Source organism: Choristoneura fumiferana, chromosome Z (assembly GCF_025370935.1).
Source record: "Choristoneura fumiferana chromosome Z, NRCan_CFum_1, whole genome shotgun sequence".
NCBI lineage: Eukaryota > Metazoa > Arthropoda > Insecta > Lepidoptera > Tortricidae > Choristoneura > Choristoneura fumiferana.
The window spans coordinates 15,409,883-15,429,177 of NC_133472.1; the positions used below are offsets into that span (position 1 = coordinate 15,409,883).

Below are 19,295 nucleotides of genomic sequence, written 5' to 3' on the forward strand. Positions count from 1 at the left end.
TGGGTGTGTACGTGTGTACATTTTGTATTAAGCAAAATAAAATCACAAGTTCGAATATCGAGCCAAAAACGAGCGATCTATTATTTATGCCAGTGTTGCCATTCAGGGAAAAAGAAATCTATTCATTATCCCGCATTGCAGTCTGTAAAGCTCTTTCACCTATTCATTGCCGCGCGCCAGATTACGTACTTTGCTGCGATGCCGACGCTTCTGCAGAACAGACGCCCATCGGCGTCAGCGGCATCCAGGGTAAGCTAAATTAGACGCCCATCGGCGTTTTCGGCACTCCAGTTGCAGATTTGTAGATATGCATAAGAAACAGTGTTCGTAAACCTTTTGTGAGTTTTTATTATCACTGTTTTTGTACAGAAGTAATGAATAATGTATTTTGTCGGAAAAAATCGTATTTAGGTATCTTGATACGATGAAAAAACATTATTCACTAGATCTATAAGCAGGTGACTGACTATCCTACTAATCGTACTCAGCCTAATTATTATATTATAATTATAAATGCGAAAGTTTGTGTGTGTGTGTGTGTATGTTTGCTACTCCTTCACGCTAAAATGGTTGGACGGATTTGGATGAAATTTGGTAAGTAGATAGCTGGATATCTGGAATAACACATAGGCTACTTTTTATCCCGATATTCCCACGGGATAGGGATACCGCTGGGCTTAGCGTCATGAAATTAGGTATGGGGATTAGCTGGATGTCTGAAATAACACATAGGCTACTTTTATTCCAATATTCCCACGGGATAGTTGTTCTTAACACAACACCTCAGTGAAGATTACGATATAAATTTTGGGATTTCCAGTCCAACTAGTGTGGAAAATAAATCTGGATGTTTTTAACGACTGCGAAAGCAAAGTTTAAATTACTTACAATTTTATGTGTAAAATACTCATATCAGTGTCCGATGGCAAATAAAAAACTCACGGTAAACTCAAATAAAAATTAAGTTCATTGTTATCGCAAACAGCTGACACGATTTAGATGAAATTTGGTATACAGGTAGTTTAAATCCCGGGGAAGGACATAGGATAGTTTTTATCCCGGAAAATTGCATAGTTCCCGCGGGATAGCGATATACGAACTCTACGCGGACGGAGTCGCGGGTAACAAGCTAGTATTAGTATAATTTAAGACATCCTCGGACATAATTGATGAAAACGCTGCTTGAGGCTGACTGTCCATTAGACCGGAGCGAGGTTGCGAAGCGGTGAGCGAGGTAAAAACCACCAATAGAATTGCATAAAATCTCAGCAGTGGCCAGGCAGCCTAATAAGTATAGTATCAGATTTGCTTTATTTTCGAAATAGTTAAATATTACTTGGTAATGGTATGTTTTCAACTTGTTTTCAAAAATTATGCCCGTTAATATGCAACCTTAAAACCTTCAAAATATACAATTTTTACAAACGATGACATTGACGTAAATTAAACTCATAGTGACAATGCAGTTATCTTACAATTACTTCACATAATTACGTATTGTTATGGTATAAAAATACATTTGCGTATAAATGTATTGCCAAATTATTAGTTAAATAATTTATCATGGATACAAGAGGAAATTACAATATAAATTCTATGGAAACTATTCTCACGTTCGACAACAGAGACAATGTAAGTAGGTACAGGTACACATCGAACTACTTTTTGTGTTTTTTTTATCGCACAGTAAAAAACAGTTACATTTTAACAAGTTGCAATAATTGTGGACTGGACTAGTGCTTACATGAAATAGTATTTATAAAGCGAGTTTACATTTGTTTTTTGATCTGATTTACCCTCCTGAGTCCTGACTTTTTTAAACAAACTTGGTGCTTACTTTCTCAACTTCGTGGTATCAGTAACAACAGTATTTTGACTTTTTTATCTAGACTAAGTATTTATTGTATTACGAAATAGTTCAGATTGCTTTATTTAGTACTGCCTAGTATTAGGTACTTGGGTACATCATTTTCCACGTTTTTCACCACTTATAGTGTACCTCAAAAGGAAAAAACGGAACCCTTGTAGGATTACTTTTTGTCCGTCTGTCTGTCTGTCTGTCTGTCAAGACCCTTTTTCACGAGAACGCGTGGAGGTATCAAGCTGAAATGTATATCAAATACTGAGGTTAACTGTCCCTTGCAGCTATGAAAAAATCAAACTTCTAAGCCAACGCAACCAAAAGATGCAGCCGTTTATGCTTCAAATTTCCGCAAATTTTCGAAACTCGCAAGGGAATCAAAACCTACAGGGTACTTCCCGTGAACTCAGAATCTTGAAATTTGGTATGAAGGTAGCTATTATTACACAACCAACTAGAAAAGTCTGAAAATCTTGATTTTTTGTCTGTCAGTAAATATCAAGACCAGTATTAATCTGACCCCACACTGCTTACATTTTGCTTAAGAGTAGGTCTCTGCATACACTGGATGTATTAAATCACTGGGAAAAAGCGAGAAATATCTTCAAGACACGATGCCCGTTTACTTACATACCTATAAATGTGTACGGAAACCTCGGCGCGCGATTCTGACTCGCACTTGCTATTTAGGATATTTTAAAATCCTTAGAATTCTTTATTCAATCAACAATTTGTACTTTATAAAGTACATTCGGCCGTTATTCTTAGTGTAAATTGGTCCTTTATAAAGTACGCGAGGGCTCAGGAGGTTATATTTTGGTTATGGGTTCCGACGCCAAAATGGCAAAAACGGAACCCTTATAGTTTCGCCATGTCTGTCTCTGTCTGTCTGTCTGTCCGTCCGCGGCTTTTCTCAGGGACTATCAATGCTAGAAAGCTGTAATTTTGCACGGATATATATGTCAACTATGCCGACAAAATGGTACAATAAAAAAAACAAACAAAAAATCTTAGTGTACCTCCCATAGACGTAAAGTGGGGGTGTTTTTTTTCTCACATCCAACCCTATAGTGTGGGGTATCGTTGGATAGGTCTTTTAAAACCACATGGGTTTGGTAAAACGATTTTTCGATTCAGGGATTTGTTTGCGAAATATTCAACTTTAAACCGGTGGGTGGAAAAATTTGAAAAAATTCAAGATGGTAGTAAGTACATCAAACTTACAAGGAAAACTATAACGGCTAAGTTTGCTTGAGAATTATTAGTAGTTTAAGAGTAAATACCAGCCTAAGGTATAAAATATACCTAAACTTGGAAGATTCCGTATAAAATACGAAATCCTTAAAAAAAATACTTAATTTTTTCGTAATGGCTACGGAACCCTATTTTGGGCGTGTCCGACACGCTCTTTGCCGGTTTTTTATCGTGTTACTATTCTTATGCGTTAGCTCCTTGCATTATTAGCCTACTCGTATTCTGTACCATTGCTTCCACTGCTCTCTGTCGACTGCATGCAGGGGTAAGTCCTTCAAGAACTAGTCCAGTTCATACCCGCCATTGCTAAAGTAAATTTCGAATATTATCGAGGTCGTGACATAATTCCGAATGTTACTTGATCAGCAAAGCGAGTGGTCGGTGGAATGGTCGACGGAGTACGTGCCGGGCATGGGCACGGCGGCAGGCAGCTCGCCGCGGCGGCGCGAGGCGGGCCGGCGCCGCCTGCGGCTCGGCGCGCTAGCCATGGGCTCGGCGCTGGTCATGCACTGCCGCGTTGCCGCCGCCGCGCTCACTGGAGGCTTCAGTGGGTGATATTCAATACCTAACGCCGTATTGTCTCGCGCACGCATTTACCATATTATCTTACTATAGTAGGGGAGCCCAAGAGGGGATTTCGGGATTTACTAAAGCGCGACAGATTAATATACAGGGGGATACCTTGTGATACCTTGTACCCGGTTAAGTCCTTCCACCAACTATGAGCCCCGTATACATGGCCGCCCGTCAAGGATAAAGGATCAGATTAGAAAAAAAAAATCATCATCTGAAATTCCCGAGCGCGTCAGATTAAGGTAGGATGAGTTAGTTACATACTAAAACGTGTGTATTCTACTAATCAGACAATTTGAGAGTGACGTAAAGAAGGGGTAGGGCTAGAAAGTTGTAAAAAAAAACGTCATCTCGACATTCTCGAGCGTGGTTAATTTTATTTTTATTTTGAAGGGAATAATTCAAGAATTACGAAAAATATATAATCTGACGGTTTCCACAAGCCGAAATAACAAACATTCATCGATAAAGTTTATTGCGTGCAGCTACGTGATGCCTATATTACAAAAATGTACAAATATTTTAGAATATCGTCGGAGCAAACCGGTTCTCCGAAAATCCCGAACGACATACGATAATCTTGAAATTTCTATAGAATCTTCATTAAATGAAGTGTACCACGCACAGTGCTATAAACTATTTACAGCAATAAAAATACCGCGAGACTTTCAGTATTTACAACATCAGCAAAGTGTAATGGAATCTGATAATGCATCGGAAGTTTCTGGCAATAGCTCCGAATCACGTGCTCCTATTTCTGGAGAGATTTCCGAGTCACATTTTCCTGTTTCTGGAGAGTGCTCCAAATCACATGCTGCTGATTCCACATCTACTGAGGCTCTTGGTACATCGACAGACGAGTAAGTGCTAATATGACTTCATATAGTAAATAAAAATATTTCAAAAAACAATTTTTTAATTGAATTAATTTTCAAGTTAAATTTTGAGATAAAAAAAACATCGAGTCAGAGAAAGAAGATGATTCTACCGATGACGATGATACATGAGAAAAAAAACTCAAAAAAAAATAATTATTTTCTTATAAATACAGTATTCTACTTAAAAAAACAAACACTTTTTTATTTGCATGCTATTTCCTGAGCTTTTCAATAAATTAAGTTCAATGATTTAAAAAATAAGAAAAATATTTTTTTTAATTGTCAGATTAGGCGAATCCCTCCAGATAATCGTCAGATTATGAGACAGCACGTCTAGGGCATGAAGATGAACCATATATATCTTAATCTGACGCGCTTGAGGATTTCAAAATGGCGAATTTTTTATGCACATTCTAATAATGGCTATGAATTTGCGTCACATCCAAATCGTCAGATTATTATATAAGAGCCTTTTTTTAGGATCTCTTAACATCCCCTTAGAAAATCTGACGCGCTCGATTAAATTTTTTTTTTTTCATTTTCAACCCTTACGTACGACCACCCCCATCATGGAAACAATCAGATTAACATACGTACATTTTTAAAAATACGTAGGACATGGATGATATCAATATCTGACGCGCTCGAGTATGTCCATGCAACAGTTTTTTTTTAACATTTTTGAAAATCTATAACAATTCTCCCCACCGATGAAAAGGTATATATTATATGTCATTTTTTTCTTCTTATGATCTAAGCTTCGCAACCCAATAAGTCTCTATGACGCTCGAGTAAATCCCGATTTAGCATCGTGGGCTCCCCTACTACTATGTTCAGAGATTCAGCGTGCAGGACATGATAAGGCCTCTGCTCTATTCATATATACAGTCATGTCCTTATAATTTTAAGCAAGCGTGTAGAGTGTAGAAGCGTGTTCAGATATTTTTGATAGAATTTTTGCTCGGAAGTATATAGATTCGTGTTTAGCTACAAGTTTTTTTACAAGACTTGGCGTGTTATGTGGGTCAAAGTCTTGGAAGTCGAATTTAACGCACTTCGATGGTCGGGTCAACTTGAAACTGATATACATTTGTAGGTTGGATAACAGTGCAAGTAGATACAGTCGAACCATTTGATTCCTGACCCACCGTAGAACATTTTCACATTAAGTGTCATTATAAATTCCCTTTTCAAGCAAAGCGATGTCGACAGGAAAAGTTCCACAGTGGGTCACGCACGGGTCACGGTTCAGTTGGTTCGAGTGTACAGTCAATAATTTATCAGTGAAAAAACTTGAACTAAAAATTAAACTTATACTTTTTAATGTTTTTTTTTTCAAATATGGCCGTAAAAGTTGAAATTATTCTTCACATATCAGAAGGGCAAGTGAATAGTTTATGGGCAGCGAAAAATTAAAAAGTTAAACATGATTGCAGGCTCGCTAGCTCGACAAAAATGTCGCATACAAATTTCATTATTGTCCAGCAGGGCTACTACGAAACTCGAAGTTCGTGTCGTGCGGTCCCTCTGACACTTATACTATTTTATACGAGAGCGAGAGGGACCGCGCGACACGAACTTCGAGTTTCGTAGTAGCCCTGCAGTCGCCAACTTTTTAAAAAGTTTAAAGGGCCATGGAAATGTTGGCAAAAGTCGTATACAGCCAACTCAAATGACCGGTACAATTTTTGTTAGAATTCCGGAATTTGAAACAGCTTGTGGTGTTTTCGGTGGAAAAATACACCTGCAGTTTTTTTTTTAAATGAAAATGGCGGGAAAGCATAAACATTTGGGTGACACTGCACTCTTTCTCGGCCCGGATAATACCGACCCTGTTTTTCGTGTACACGCCCTAAGAAGCTCATATCAGTTTCTATGGGCGTGTACACAAAAAACGGCTGGTATTTCCATATCAGTATTAACCGGGCCGGTAAAGAGTGTCACCCGAATATTTTATTGGAATAAAATTAAATGTCCTAATATATTTTGAGGACAAGTTTATTCTAATTTAGTTTTTTTCTTTCACCATTTTTGAGAAACGCAAAAAATTAGTATCGGCTGGAATAGCTAGCTTCGTATTAGGTGGTATTAGAAAACCACAGAGTACATATGTTAAAACGGACTCGCATGCTCGTCCGTTTAAAACTCATACTCAGCCAGCAATTGCCTACTTCCATGCCACGACAATAATCTACTATTTTTAGGTCATTACTGGTTTGTTTTTTAAAGTAGCTACATAAATTTTCTAATATGTACTTAGTCGTGTTCTACCTGTCGCTGGTGCTCGCGGTGGCGGCGCTCGCGAACCCTCACCGGCACTTCGAGGTGTACCTCGGCCAGTGGAGTATCAGCGGGCCGGGGCGCGCCTTCCGCTTACTGCCGATGCTTGATGGTATACTATAGTAACTAACCAGGGATTGCTTGCCAAACTCAATTACAGTCATGATTAATATTTGTACTTTTGTCCTGGCGTTCAACAGATTCAGCAGTTTGAGTATTTTGATCGATTTTATTCTTAACGTATGCGTCCTAAAAGTAATGCTGTAAAATACCTAACGCTATACAAGGTGTTTTGAAATTGATTCGGAATTTTTCAGCAAATGATTGGATTAGTTTGACTGAAAATGTTTTCAGATTCTTTTTGGGTTCAGTAATATTTTACAAAAAAAAACAAATGTCATAATTTTGTTTCGCATAACAACCTTGAACAGAAGCATCATATCACCGAATTACTAATGCTCTGCTATGTAATATTCTGAGAAATGACTATTATTAGACCTGATAATAATGCAAAGTACTTACTTATATGATTGTGCAAAAAAAAATGTGATAGCTGTTATGCAAATTAAATTTCGGAGAATCGGTATTATGCAAGATAAAATAAATGAACCCAGCTAACTCAACGGACGAAAAACCTTTACAGGGATATTCAGTCCAACTATCTACCATCTACTGAAATATTTAAGACACATGGAAATACGAAAAATATATATACAGAGTTAACGCTTGTGCTTCGGTGACCAACCTAACGTTCTACCTAACTACTGTTCTTTTGCTTTGCAGGTATTGGTATTGCGATGTGCATTTACTCCATAGTCCGTGCGATCAGCTGTTGCACTATTGCAGCTATAGCGATGGTGTACGTGATCCATTCTGCTGCCGACGCACAACTTCCGTTTACTTATTGCAGGTGCGTTATTGTTAACTTTTCGACGTAGATAGGTTACGTACATTCAGCAGCAGCAGTAGATGAGCAGTTATGGTGCTCAAAATCATCTACCTACACACTGTCACCTTGTCAGTATATTCAGATCATTTTGAGCACCGTAATTGCTAATCCACTTCTGCTTTTGACTGTACAACTAGTTACTTCTTCCAACATTAATAATAATAAGTTAGTTGATGACATGCAATTATTGCAATGGTTTCAGAGATTGGGATCTGAAAGCGTACGATCCAATATCAAAAAACGTGACAGCTTTTCGATTACGACAGGTGAGTAGGCTTTACAAATATAATTGTTTCAAACCACCTATCCAACTACCGGCACGTTCTGTATCTAAAAACAATGTAGTTTTAGTACTTACGTTAAACTGCGATTCTATGTATGTCGTTGCATGATCGTAAATTTCGCCAGAGCGTGAAATTACTAAGCATTTCATGAAACGCCGTCTTTTCATGATTTGGCCAGCTAACACCGCCAATTATCTTTCAAAGCTCATTATTGTACGATTTGCCTATTAAGTAGGAGTAGGGTACTGAAAATAAGCCTATAAATAAAACCGAATGATATCATACCAAAGAAGATTAATAAATCTTCACTTGATCAAACAATTGCGTAGATTAATAATTTGATTTGGTCCCGGCGCTTCACCGGCCGCTGCTGAGGCGCGCTCGCTTCACTCTCTAGGCTCGCTACTTGTTTCAGCAAGGAGAGTTTTTCGACAGGCGAAATGTCGCTAGATGACATAAAATATTAAATGAGCCAATCGCAAGCAAGACTTGAAACGTCAAACGGACCTCACGATACTAACGCCATCTAGCGATATTTCGCTATCGACATTATGTACGACGATAACCGACGAATACGTTGCTCTATCAATTTGTCGTATTTTTATTAGGCGCATCATGATATGCCTAAAATTGCCAGGCATATCATGAAATCACGGCGTTTCCTAAAAGGCCTAAGCATTTCATGGTCTGGCAGATTTTGCGATCAGGCGGCAACATGTAGAAATAATAAGATCCTCTGCAGCAAGAAAAATCTTAACTCTAGACACTTGATGAATTGTTTTCTAACAGGCTGAAGTACTTACTTTTATGATTAATGCATCAGTTGATATTTACAGGGAAGATTTTCTATAGCAACTGCAGTAGTAGATAATAGAACTTTAGAAACTTCTAATATTCGGGATATTATTGAGACCACCACGGTGGGGATGCAGGATCACGCGTGGAGGCGTGTCTTACGTCTAAGGTATGGACAGAATACGAGTATATTACGAAAATACTTTGGTTCATATTTAACATCACAAATATTGACACTATCAATTTACTTTTATCACATTACAGTGGGAAAAAATACATAAAGAAGATCACTCCACACAAAATACTAATGTGCAACGAGACGTACTCCGGAGGTTTCCCTTCTTTGTACAGTACTCCTGCCTACAACTACTTTTAGTACGACTACCTTTTTATTTTTTCTAGTTAAATGACACAGTGTAAATAGTAAACAGGTTCCCTGTCCCATGGGGCACGTTACATGTGCCTCATGGCCAGTGATATAAATAATGTAGATGTTCTTTCAACAACTAATAAATTTTATTACGTATTATATTATATTATTTTTATTCTTGAACCACATTTAGATAATCAATGAAAATAACTATGGGGACATTACATTGCGGATATTACATTACTTTATCATTCATTACTATGGGGATGTGTCAAAAGAACGATGCACATTGCTTCAGGACAGAGAACCTGTTAAATGTTTCTTCTTTTTCGTAATGTCCGCAGCATGAAATAATTTATAAGTAGGTAGTCGTTTTTAGTCTAAATACTCGTACATATGCCAAAAGTGCTGGTTTGCTGCTTATTGGGAATATGAGGGAGAGTTTTACTTTTACATCTTAATTTTTTTTTTAAGTGGCTCCGAAGCGGTAACGTTTCGTGTGCTCTGCCTACCCCATTTGGGAATACAGGCGTGATTTTTGTGTGTGTGTGTGTGTGTGTTATTTTTTTGTTTATTTTAACTCAATTGTCTGTTTAGCGTGGAAGTGGTCCAGCTGCGCCAAGAATACGATTACGGCGTCTTCAATCTGCCTCTGTTACTATGCATTACGATCATTTGGCTTTTGATATGGATGTTTATGTTTTCCGAACGGGTTTCTCATGGCAGGGTATGTTGCACACATATAATATGACGAAAAATACAGAATTTGAAGCTCTTTTTCAATTGAAATATATATTAATTTTGATGGAATTTTAGTTAATATGGAACAACGTGTATCCGTGGTTCGCGACAGTGCCCTGGGTCTGGGCTTTGTGTTTAGTTGTTGCGGCTGCCACTCAGGTGTCTGCGCCGAAAAAAATGTTGTTCCAAGTCTTTAAAGTTGGCGGGAAAGAAATAATAACCGTTCGTATCTTTACTAATAAATACAAATGTAAGGAAATAACGAAAAAGATGAGAGATTTATTTTTATTGACCTTTGATTGCAGGGTATATCAGATGCTCTGGAAATAGCGCTTTATATTCATTCTGCTGGCACGGGTACGGAGCTTATTCATGGAAAAGGATTGAACCACTTTGGTAAGTCCCCTTCCTCGAGTATTTATTTGTGTGAAATACTATCATTATGTATTTGTACAGTCACCAGTGCCAATATCTGAAACAACAAGCGTGCACAAATATCTGATACGACTATTTCTAGGGCCGGGAAGGACGTGTCAAATATTTTTGCACGCTGCGCTGTGGCAGATATTAATGCTGGTGAGTGTATATAGAATGCATAATTACGTGTGGGTTTTGCATGCATATGTAGCACTTCAAAAACCCGGCAAAGTAGGTACGGGTTGGGCCACGGGTGGTGTAGGGTTCCGTATTAAGTTTTGATCGACTGTTACTCGTAAACCTACTTTGCAAACGACTGCCTAAATCGAAAAATAATATAGAAAACTCTTTTTTTTTTCTAAACCTATACAGCATTAGAACACAGAATGGCATTGTTGAGACAAAAAGTGCATTCAGCCAAGGCCAGTGTTTGTTGCAGCGTCGGGGCACATCGACCCGATGCTGAACGGCGACAACGTGTGGCACTCGTGCGCGCTGCTGCTGCTGGCGGGGCTGCACGCGAGCAGCGCCGCGGTCTGCGCGCTCGCCGACATCGTGCAGCCCGACACCAGCACTGCCGTGTACGCGCTGCGCGAGAGTAAGGACCCTGCTGCGCTGACAGAGCATTTAGGCGCGCGCGTGGTCGGTCGCCATTCCCACCAAAATGTAAACGTTGCACTTACAAACTGACACCTGGACCCAGTTTCTCGAAGCTTTGTTTTGTCTCTTAAATTGATCAAGAACAAGATCCTGTTGTTATTAATATGCTTAAAGAAACGGAAAATTACTTAATAGTTATGAATTATGACGAACACTATCCATACTAATATTATAAATGTGAAAGTGTGTGTGCTTGTGTGTTTGTATGTTTGTCCGTCTTTGACGTCAAAATGGAGCGACGGATTGACGTGATTTTTGGCATAGAGATAGTTTATGGGCCATAGAGTGACATTAGCTATTTTTATCCTGGAAAAATGCACAGTTCCCGAGGGAACAGGTCGCGATAACCTTATTCCACGGGGACGAAGTCGCGGGCAAAAACTAGTATTTGACAACTGATTGACACCCTTCGGCCACTTTGGAAACCAAAGGTTCGAAACCAGTTTAGAAAACAAAATATATTTTTTTTAGGAAACGTGGTTTCGAATGAAAACTATTTTGTTCTTATACGAAACCAGTTACGAACGAACACATTTTGTTCTTGCACGAAACTAGGATCAGGGATCGACTTATGGTTTTTTACTGAAGCTTATTTTCACAGTAGTGTTTTTTTTTTCAATCAGAATCGACACAGACACAGAGTTGACGGAGCTCCGCAGCGGAGCTCCTACTTTTGTGTAGTTTTGGCCCTTCGGGCCGATGTAAACACAACATAATCTATACCTACCTATGTTTCTGTGTCGATTATAATTGGGAAATTAATTTGTGAATGAGTTTCAAAAGAAGATTCTACGTTCTGTATGGGTAACCAGTCTAGAAAACAGAATTATTTTTCTTCATTCCAAACCAGGTTTCCCAAAAAGAAAAATAATTCTGTTATCTAAACTGGTTTCGAACCTTTGGTTTCCAAAGTGGCCGAAGGGGATTGACAATACGAAATACATCGCTGACCCGAAAGATTTTTACGACCGGACGTGGAAACTGCTTAACCGATTTAGATGAAATTCGGTAGATATACTCGTACAGATAGTTCAAGTCCCGGGGAAGGACATAGTTTTTATCCCGGAAAATTGCATAGTTCCCCCGGGATAGCGATAAACGGATATTACACGGACGGAGTCGTGGGCAACAGCTAGTCTATATATATAAGTATGTTTATTAGTTGCCTGGTACAGTCACCAGCACCAATATCTGACACAACAAAGCGTGCATAAATATCTGATACGATTCTATTTCCCGCCCCGGTAAGTAGGACGTGTTAGATATTTTTGCACGCTCCGCTGTGGCAGGATATGAATGCAGGTGACTGTACCTATTGTACACGCTTTGCTTAGTTTGTTCTAGGTCAACTAGTGACAATAATCCCATGATATTTATTATTAATTAGTTAGTTCCGTATCCGTAACAAACCGGGAGTCATAATGGCTACGTAATTTAGAATAACTGTCTTCTATCACGTTTACGAAATAGGTAGGTGTAATGCACTAAACAAGGGCTGGACACACGTTATTGTCATTTTTTCAGTTAATAAGTTTCACAGTTATGTCAAATTAAAGCACCTGAAATATTTGTGGTAGAGGAAGCAGACATAATTAAAATTAATATAGAGTTGTATACATTTTGTTGGTAGCGTCGAAAGGTCGCATCGCCAAAGTCACAGTGAAATAGGGCCCTCAACTTCATATCTTATTTGTGAATCTTAAAATCGACTGACACATAAACCTGCCTAGCCAAGAAACGTAAGTACAAACATCAATATGCTCGCTTCGCGACGGCTCTTACATACTCGTACCTTGGCTTGCGGGCAGGTTTGCGCGGCATAATTACTTGCCTATCATTATTATTACGGACTGATAATACATATATCTGTGTATGATATAACGCGTAAATTTTGTATCTAGTGTAAGTATAACTTAACGCGCGCTGGTTATACAGTGCGTCACTTTTTCGGCGTCGTGTCGTTTGTGTGTATATTCAGCAGCAGAAGTAGATGATCAGTTATCGCGTGCACAATCATCTAAACACTTTCTCATTACCATTTCACTAGGGTCGTGAGTATCTACTCACATTTTGAGCTCCGTGACCGCTCATCCACTTCTGCTGCTGACTGTACCTACCCGGACAAGAGAAATGTAAGAGTTAAAAATTAATTCTATTATTTACATGCTAGGCAGGTATATATTGTTGGATAATAACTGGATAATTACCCGATAATTATCAACGATCCTAATTATTCTGATACATTTCAACCCTGCTTTGCAAGACGTAGCACGAAGCACGAAGCACGAGTGACCGTGACTCGCTTTGCCGCTCCGTGCGTTTTCTTTTCAGACTACAGGACAGTCGTAATTATTTCTCAAAGTAAATTATCAATCAGTTACGTTGTAGTCACCCTATCTTTAATATGTAAATGGATTTTCAAATTTATGTTCTGTTATATTAACTTCAGGTACGCTATGGATTATACCTATGTATTCAAAATGCACTTCGGCGGGTAGTTATTCACACGCAATGTAAGTTTCATAACATTTTGTAAATTCATTAAAATTTTATTTATTCACCAACCAACTCTCCTTTAGTGAGTCTTATTACAAACAAAAAAAACTTTCAGTTTAAATTGGGTTTACTTTGACTATACAATCTTTTACTTGAGGTTGCTTGCGAGCTATTTCAGTCATAATATTTTGATCTTTTTTATTCCAGCTCAACTATGGTATTTGGAGGTTTATGCTTCTCTTACATATTGGTTGCGTATATATTGCTGAAGACAGCCTTACACACAATATTCGAGTACAGAGTAAAATTAGTGTAAGTATGTATTAGTCTGGCAGTTGGTCAAGTGACTTAAAAAAGTGATATTCCATTGACTTGTTTGCAATGTTGTAGTTTCGTGGAACAAGTTGTGGTGGCGGCGCTGATCTTGACCTGCATGGCACTGAGCCTGCCGTTCGCAACGACTGTAAGTTAGATTGCAACATTAATTGCCGCTTGTGAAACACGTGCTTCTAATTGGATGACTTTTAATAAAGACTGACAAAGTTAATCTGTGTTTATACTCTTATATATCCGATATGTTTTAGGGTGGTACTTAGTTAATTTTAGATGAAGAGCTTTAGAATAACGACAACTAAGGAATTTATAGCCCTAGGTAGTAAGGTAATGTTTTACTTCGTAGGGTGGCCTGGCGCTCCTGGAGAGCATGGAAGCGATGATGTGCGGGCTGACCATGCCGCTGGTATGCCTGCTGGAGCTGACGGCGTTGATGGTGGTCTACCGCGGACACGACTTCGTCTCCGACATGAACATGGCCACTGAGGAGAACGCCTGCTCCACGCGCATCGGCACGCAATGGCAGATCATTCCCTTCATCACCATTGTGCGTGTCTTTCTTCTTCATTCCGAAAAATATAATTTAAAATTCTAAGTAGGTACAGTCAAGTGCAAAGATATCAACACGACCAGTTACAAAAATATGTATACACGACTTTATGTACTTAACTTAAAGTGTGTTAGTTTTATGTATTCTTGATAGTGCTCTAATCTACTGTAAATTGCACCACCTGCTAAAATTTATTCCTTACTTCTGTCCATTGTAAAGGTTGCCTGGAAGAGATCGCTCTGAAGCGATAAGGTCGCCTATTGCTTGCCTTAGAAAAATCTACCTGTGTTTTCTGTACTGCTTACTGTGTTGGTGTGCAATAAAGAGTTATTGTATTGTATTGTCGTGTATTCATATGTTTGTGGTTTTGGCCATGTCGATATCTTTGCACCTGACTGTACCTCACTCACGTGATAAATTCTGAGTCCATTGGCAGTCGTGCAGAATGAAAGAGCAAATATACGAATTCACATCTTTTACTTCTCTTAAATCTAAAGAGTGGTCTTTACAAATTTTTGATACCTTTGTACTCGTAGTATGAGTACAGTCGCAATCAGATATTTTGGAGCGGCCACTGTGGTCACAAATGTCGGCACATGCACTCTATTATTAAGGTATTAGAGTTCATGTTTCGATATTTTTGACCACCTTGGCCGCATCGAAATATCTGATGGCGACTGTACCTACAGGTTTTTGGTTAGTGGAGGAACTAGTACATTCTCGTTTGTTCAACTATGCTAAAATTCGCGTCAATAGTGCATTTACTTACGTAAAGCAGGATGGGAGGCAGAAGAGGCCTGCATGTAGATCTAAAACTCTGTGCTTCTTTCGCAGGCTCTGATAATATCAAAAATAGTGACGATGTCGGAGTCTGAAATGCCGGCGCACGCGATGGCGGCGAGCGTGGCCCCGCTGCTGGGCGCGCTGCTGGCCGTGCCGCTGCGCGCCTGCCACAACGCGTACGTCTTCCTTAAGCCCGCGCCGAGGCTTGGAACATGATCGATACGAGCTCTATCTCAAACTAATCGACTACACCACCGAGCGCCCCGCGCCCCGCGCCGCGCATTAATTGCTTTGGTACCCAAAACTAAAGCGCGTCCGTCCGTAACGAAACAAAAGGTAGCTACTGCCTACGGCGGCGTTCGGCAACTGTAAAAAATGGTGACAGCTATATTTTGCATCTTTGTTCTGTCCATGTAACAGTTCCACTGTCAAATTTAGCGAAAGCACGTTTTTCATTGTGAAAATGCTAAGTGATGTATTAGTTAAAGCTTAATTACCTACATAGTTGCTGAATTTGAAGCATAAGAGAACCATAGGAAAAAAAGATCCCTAAATCTAAAATAGACTTTCCAAACCTATAATGTACCAAATTTTATTTTTCTAGAATTACATTTTACTACACTCTCACTTGCACAGTTTTATTATTATTGAGGAGTAAATAGTTTAAAAAAATACTAATAATTTAAAATATAATAAAGCGCCCTCGTGCAATCATCACCCGCGTTCATTGACATCTTTGTCAAATGTAGCATAAAATTACTAATTGTCGTTCTGTTTTTCGATCGATTAAATTTTAATGTTGTATCCTGTTGAGCTTTATTGTAATGAAAATAAATAAAATACCCTTTTCACTGAAAATAAATGTGTTTATTTTATCAATCATTTAAATATAATCATAAATATAGATCTTTGTACAATCCTTTACGTGTACACACAATGATTGCTGATAAGATAGCCTTAATGAGACTCGCCATAAAACTTAGTAGGTACGCAGATGAAACAAGGGTAGGGCGGCGGGCAGCGTCTCTGCGCTACTGTTAGGAACACAAAGTATTAGCAGCCGGATATCAGATAATATATTACTACTTATAAATCAAATGCCTATTTTGACGATAAAATTAAAAAAATATCACGATATGTACATATTCTCAAAGACTAAATCTCCAAATATCCAATACGTTCAATTATAAAATATTCGATTCGTTTTCTCCAACATCTTATACTTGCTATAATCTGTACTGTAAATAAATAGAAGCACCAGGCGAGTGGAGATAGCTGCAGAACACAAACGACTGGTTTTTTTTTTTTTAATTTAAATCAATACTTTTCGATTTCACTATACCTAGTATTCGATCTCGATAAAATTAGGCCGTACATTGTGACATTTTATACATTAATACTACCAAATACACTATAGTAATATAAACCTGCGCCAACAATTCAAATCGTCCATATTACAAAGGCACTCCAAGCACTCGTTGAAATTCGTCTGACCGTTCCATAAATATAGAAAACTTTTTCATTGCCACATCCCTGTACCTATCTTAATTTCAAATAGCACTGGATTATTATTTCAACAATACTACAATTGAACAAGTATGATTAAATATCGTGTAATCAAATACATCATTAGCAGGGCTCCTCCGATACATCAGTGGGCACTCAGCGCGGCTGCCGGGACCTTGTCCCTCGTGCCAAAATTATATCGCAGCTTCACAAATACCTTTAATTCTCGTAGGTATTTCTTTATGAATTATATTTAAAAACATGTTTAGATCAATAAATATTATTGTCTATACATCATTAGACTTGCCGCTAACTTATAAATTATAATCTAAATCCATAGAAGCAGACGACACAACCTTTTATTTCAATGGTTTCAAATTTAATATCATACCTACACGATATACGAATTACAACATAACACTAAAGTAACAAATGGATAGAATTTGGCACAAGAAACAAGGCCACAACTGGCTCTAGTAATGCTAACATAGCTGCACTTCACTCTACATTTCACACATCAGTGTATAACAAACATGAATGTGGAGTTAGCTTCATTGTTACGTGGAGCTAACGTTATTCGAAGTAATTTCGATAAATATGGCAGGGGAACATCGCAATATTGTGGCGCATAAAATTCGCGTCTCGCCTACTGTCACAATGCATAGCACACATGAAGTTCCGTCGAGTCGTGTTCGGGCGGGCTAGCGCGCGGGTCAGGCGCGGCGCGCGGTGCGGCGTCAGAAGCGGCGCAGCGCCGCGGCGGCGCCCGCGGCCTTGCGCGTGGGCTGCACCGACAGCGGCGCCACCAGCACCTCGCCGCCCTCCGCGCCGCCGCCCCCGCCGCTACTCGTGCCCATCTCCTGGACAACAACACTACATTAGCACCCGGTAACTTCTTCAACAAACTAAATTATTCAAGGAATAGAGTTTTTTTTTATTGTTGCTAGACAAGTTTGTGTTAGTGTTGGGTGAAAGGCAGAAAGCAAAGGGCACGACTTACGTTTATGTTGTTGCAGCTGGCAAGCCGCATCTGGGCGAGCTGCGACGCGGGCGTGAGGTTGGCCTGCGAGCCGAATGGTGAGATCATAGACGACATGGCGCGCTTCAGCTTAGACGGCGTCTTGTTGAACGACAGCGCGCGCCCCACCTGTCACAAGCGACCACATCTTAGCACGCCAACGCCACCACTCACTACTGATACATTCCTTCTACCCTAAGCCAGCTATGACTGCAATAATTAGCCTTAATTAGGTACATGAATAATGAACGAATACTTTTGAACTGTGTGTGCCTTCCCATGAAATAGAGACATTTATTTTTATTTAGTGTTTGCATAATACATTATATTTTATTACAAGCCTAATAACTTAACATAAAAATATAAATAAAAACACGAAATAACGTGTATGTCAGCAGCCTTAACCCATACTTCTCTATCGATTTGTCTAATATTATTTATGTTAAAAATGAACTTAAATATTTAAAATATTACATACAGCCATGATCTTAAAGCAAGCCATTCCGCAAGAAAGTCTATTGTTGCCATACAAGATGAAAGATATTCTACCTTAAGCGGGCCGCAAATGAAAGTTCCTGACTGTACCAAATGCGACAAACACGAAACGTCATAACAGGAAAGTATTAGTCGAGTCGATGACAAGTTCTTTGGATGGACACTTAATAGGTATGGCACGCTCACAATATTGTTAATAACACGTGAATACAAGCAAAGCGTAAATTGTGAACATTCACTCCTTCAGCCCTGTTATGGGAAAAAGTCACCTAACCTTGATCCCATCCATCCCCATACTAACACACCGCTACAATGACAATAACTTACATGTTGACGGATAAGTTAGGTGTTTGAGTGGAATGAAGTAATGAAAATATTAGGAGTAAAAACTGATTCCTGCGTCATGTAAAACGAAACTGAAAATATTTTTTGCGATAAGCTGTAAGTTCATATTATTACTACTATTTTCATTTATCGTCAATGGACTCTACAATACAATTGACCATTTAACCTCCTCATTAAAAAAAAAAAACAAAAAAAAGGCAATCTCCTTTACGTTTTATGGGTACTTTGTGACATTGTAAATTTCAACACATTTGGGGCCCGTTTCAGTGAGGACTGTTAGATTTATTTGATGTGACAGATAAATATGAAAAAAATAAACAGATCCTAGACCTATCACATAAAAATTATCAATAGGTGCTGAGCTGAAATAGCCCCTAAGTGTACAACTGGGTGCGAAGTACTATTTGGGGGTAATTAAATCTATCGCAGCGCTAATAGTGGCCAAAAGTAGAAATAAGGCTCTGTCATCTGTCATACTCATATGAATCTGTCATTAACAAAAAATGTAATTTGTGTAGACTTAACTGCCTAATTTTAGTAATAGATGTTTGTCTTCTTGAATTATTCAACACAGTCCCTGTTTTGTTCTTAATTCCTCTACATCCCGGACATGTCCAGCAGATACCAACAATTTTCCTTTTGAAACGGTTTGTGGTTGAAATTTTATATTGAGTAATACACACAAAATCGGTCGTCAAAATAATACG

General features: G+C 38.8%; 2 protein-coding genes across 9 annotated transcripts in view; one reads left to right on the forward strand and one right to left on the reverse strand.

Annotated features, from left to right (window-relative positions):
• The first annotated feature begins 1,451 nt into the window (after positions 1–1,451).
• LOC141429019 (uncharacterized) lies at positions 1,452–16,054 on the forward strand. Of its 4 annotated transcripts, none has more exons than XR_012451498.1 (16): positions 1,452–1,632; positions 3,482–3,662; positions 6,827–6,958; positions 7,630–7,756; positions 7,998–8,061; positions 8,916–9,043; positions 9,139–9,249; positions 9,842–9,971; positions 10,061–10,207; positions 10,291–10,381; positions 10,842–11,000; positions 13,512–13,575; positions 13,766–13,870; positions 13,963–14,021; positions 14,238–14,438; positions 15,276–15,365. XR_012451498.1 is itself a non-coding variant. In XM_074089161.1 (16 exons), exons 1-16 carry the CDS (start codon positions 1,564–1,566, stop codon positions 15,438–15,440), a joined length of 1,947 nt encoding a protein of 648 aa, XP_073945262.1. In that variant the 5' UTR covers positions 1,452–1,563; the 3' UTR covers positions 15,441–16,054. The 4 variants fall into 4 exon arrangements, 3 of the variants coding, with proteins under 3 accessions (XP_073945262.1, XP_073945270.1, XP_073945276.1); XM_074089161.1 differs by having other exon boundaries at positions 13,949–14,021; positions 15,276–16,054; XM_074089169.1 differs by having other exon boundaries at positions 1,594–1,640; positions 13,949–14,021; positions 15,276–16,053.
• Positions 16,055–16,069: 15 nt separating this feature from the next.
• pbl (epithelial cell transforming 2 pebble) overlaps positions 16,070–19,295 on the reverse strand; it is a 35,648-nt gene continuing 32,422 nt past the window's right edge. For all 5 annotated transcript variants that reach the window (XM_074088965.1, XM_074088956.1, XM_074088940.1 and 2 more), the window contains 2 exons: positions 17,731–17,877; positions 16,070–17,590 (listed from right to left, as the gene is read on the reverse strand). In XM_074088965.1, coding sequence (XP_073945066.1) covers positions 17,468–17,590; positions 17,731–17,877 — 270 coding nt within the window. In that variant the 3' untranslated portion in view covers positions 16,070–17,467. The remainder of the gene's footprint in view (positions 17,591–17,730; positions 17,878–19,295) is intronic.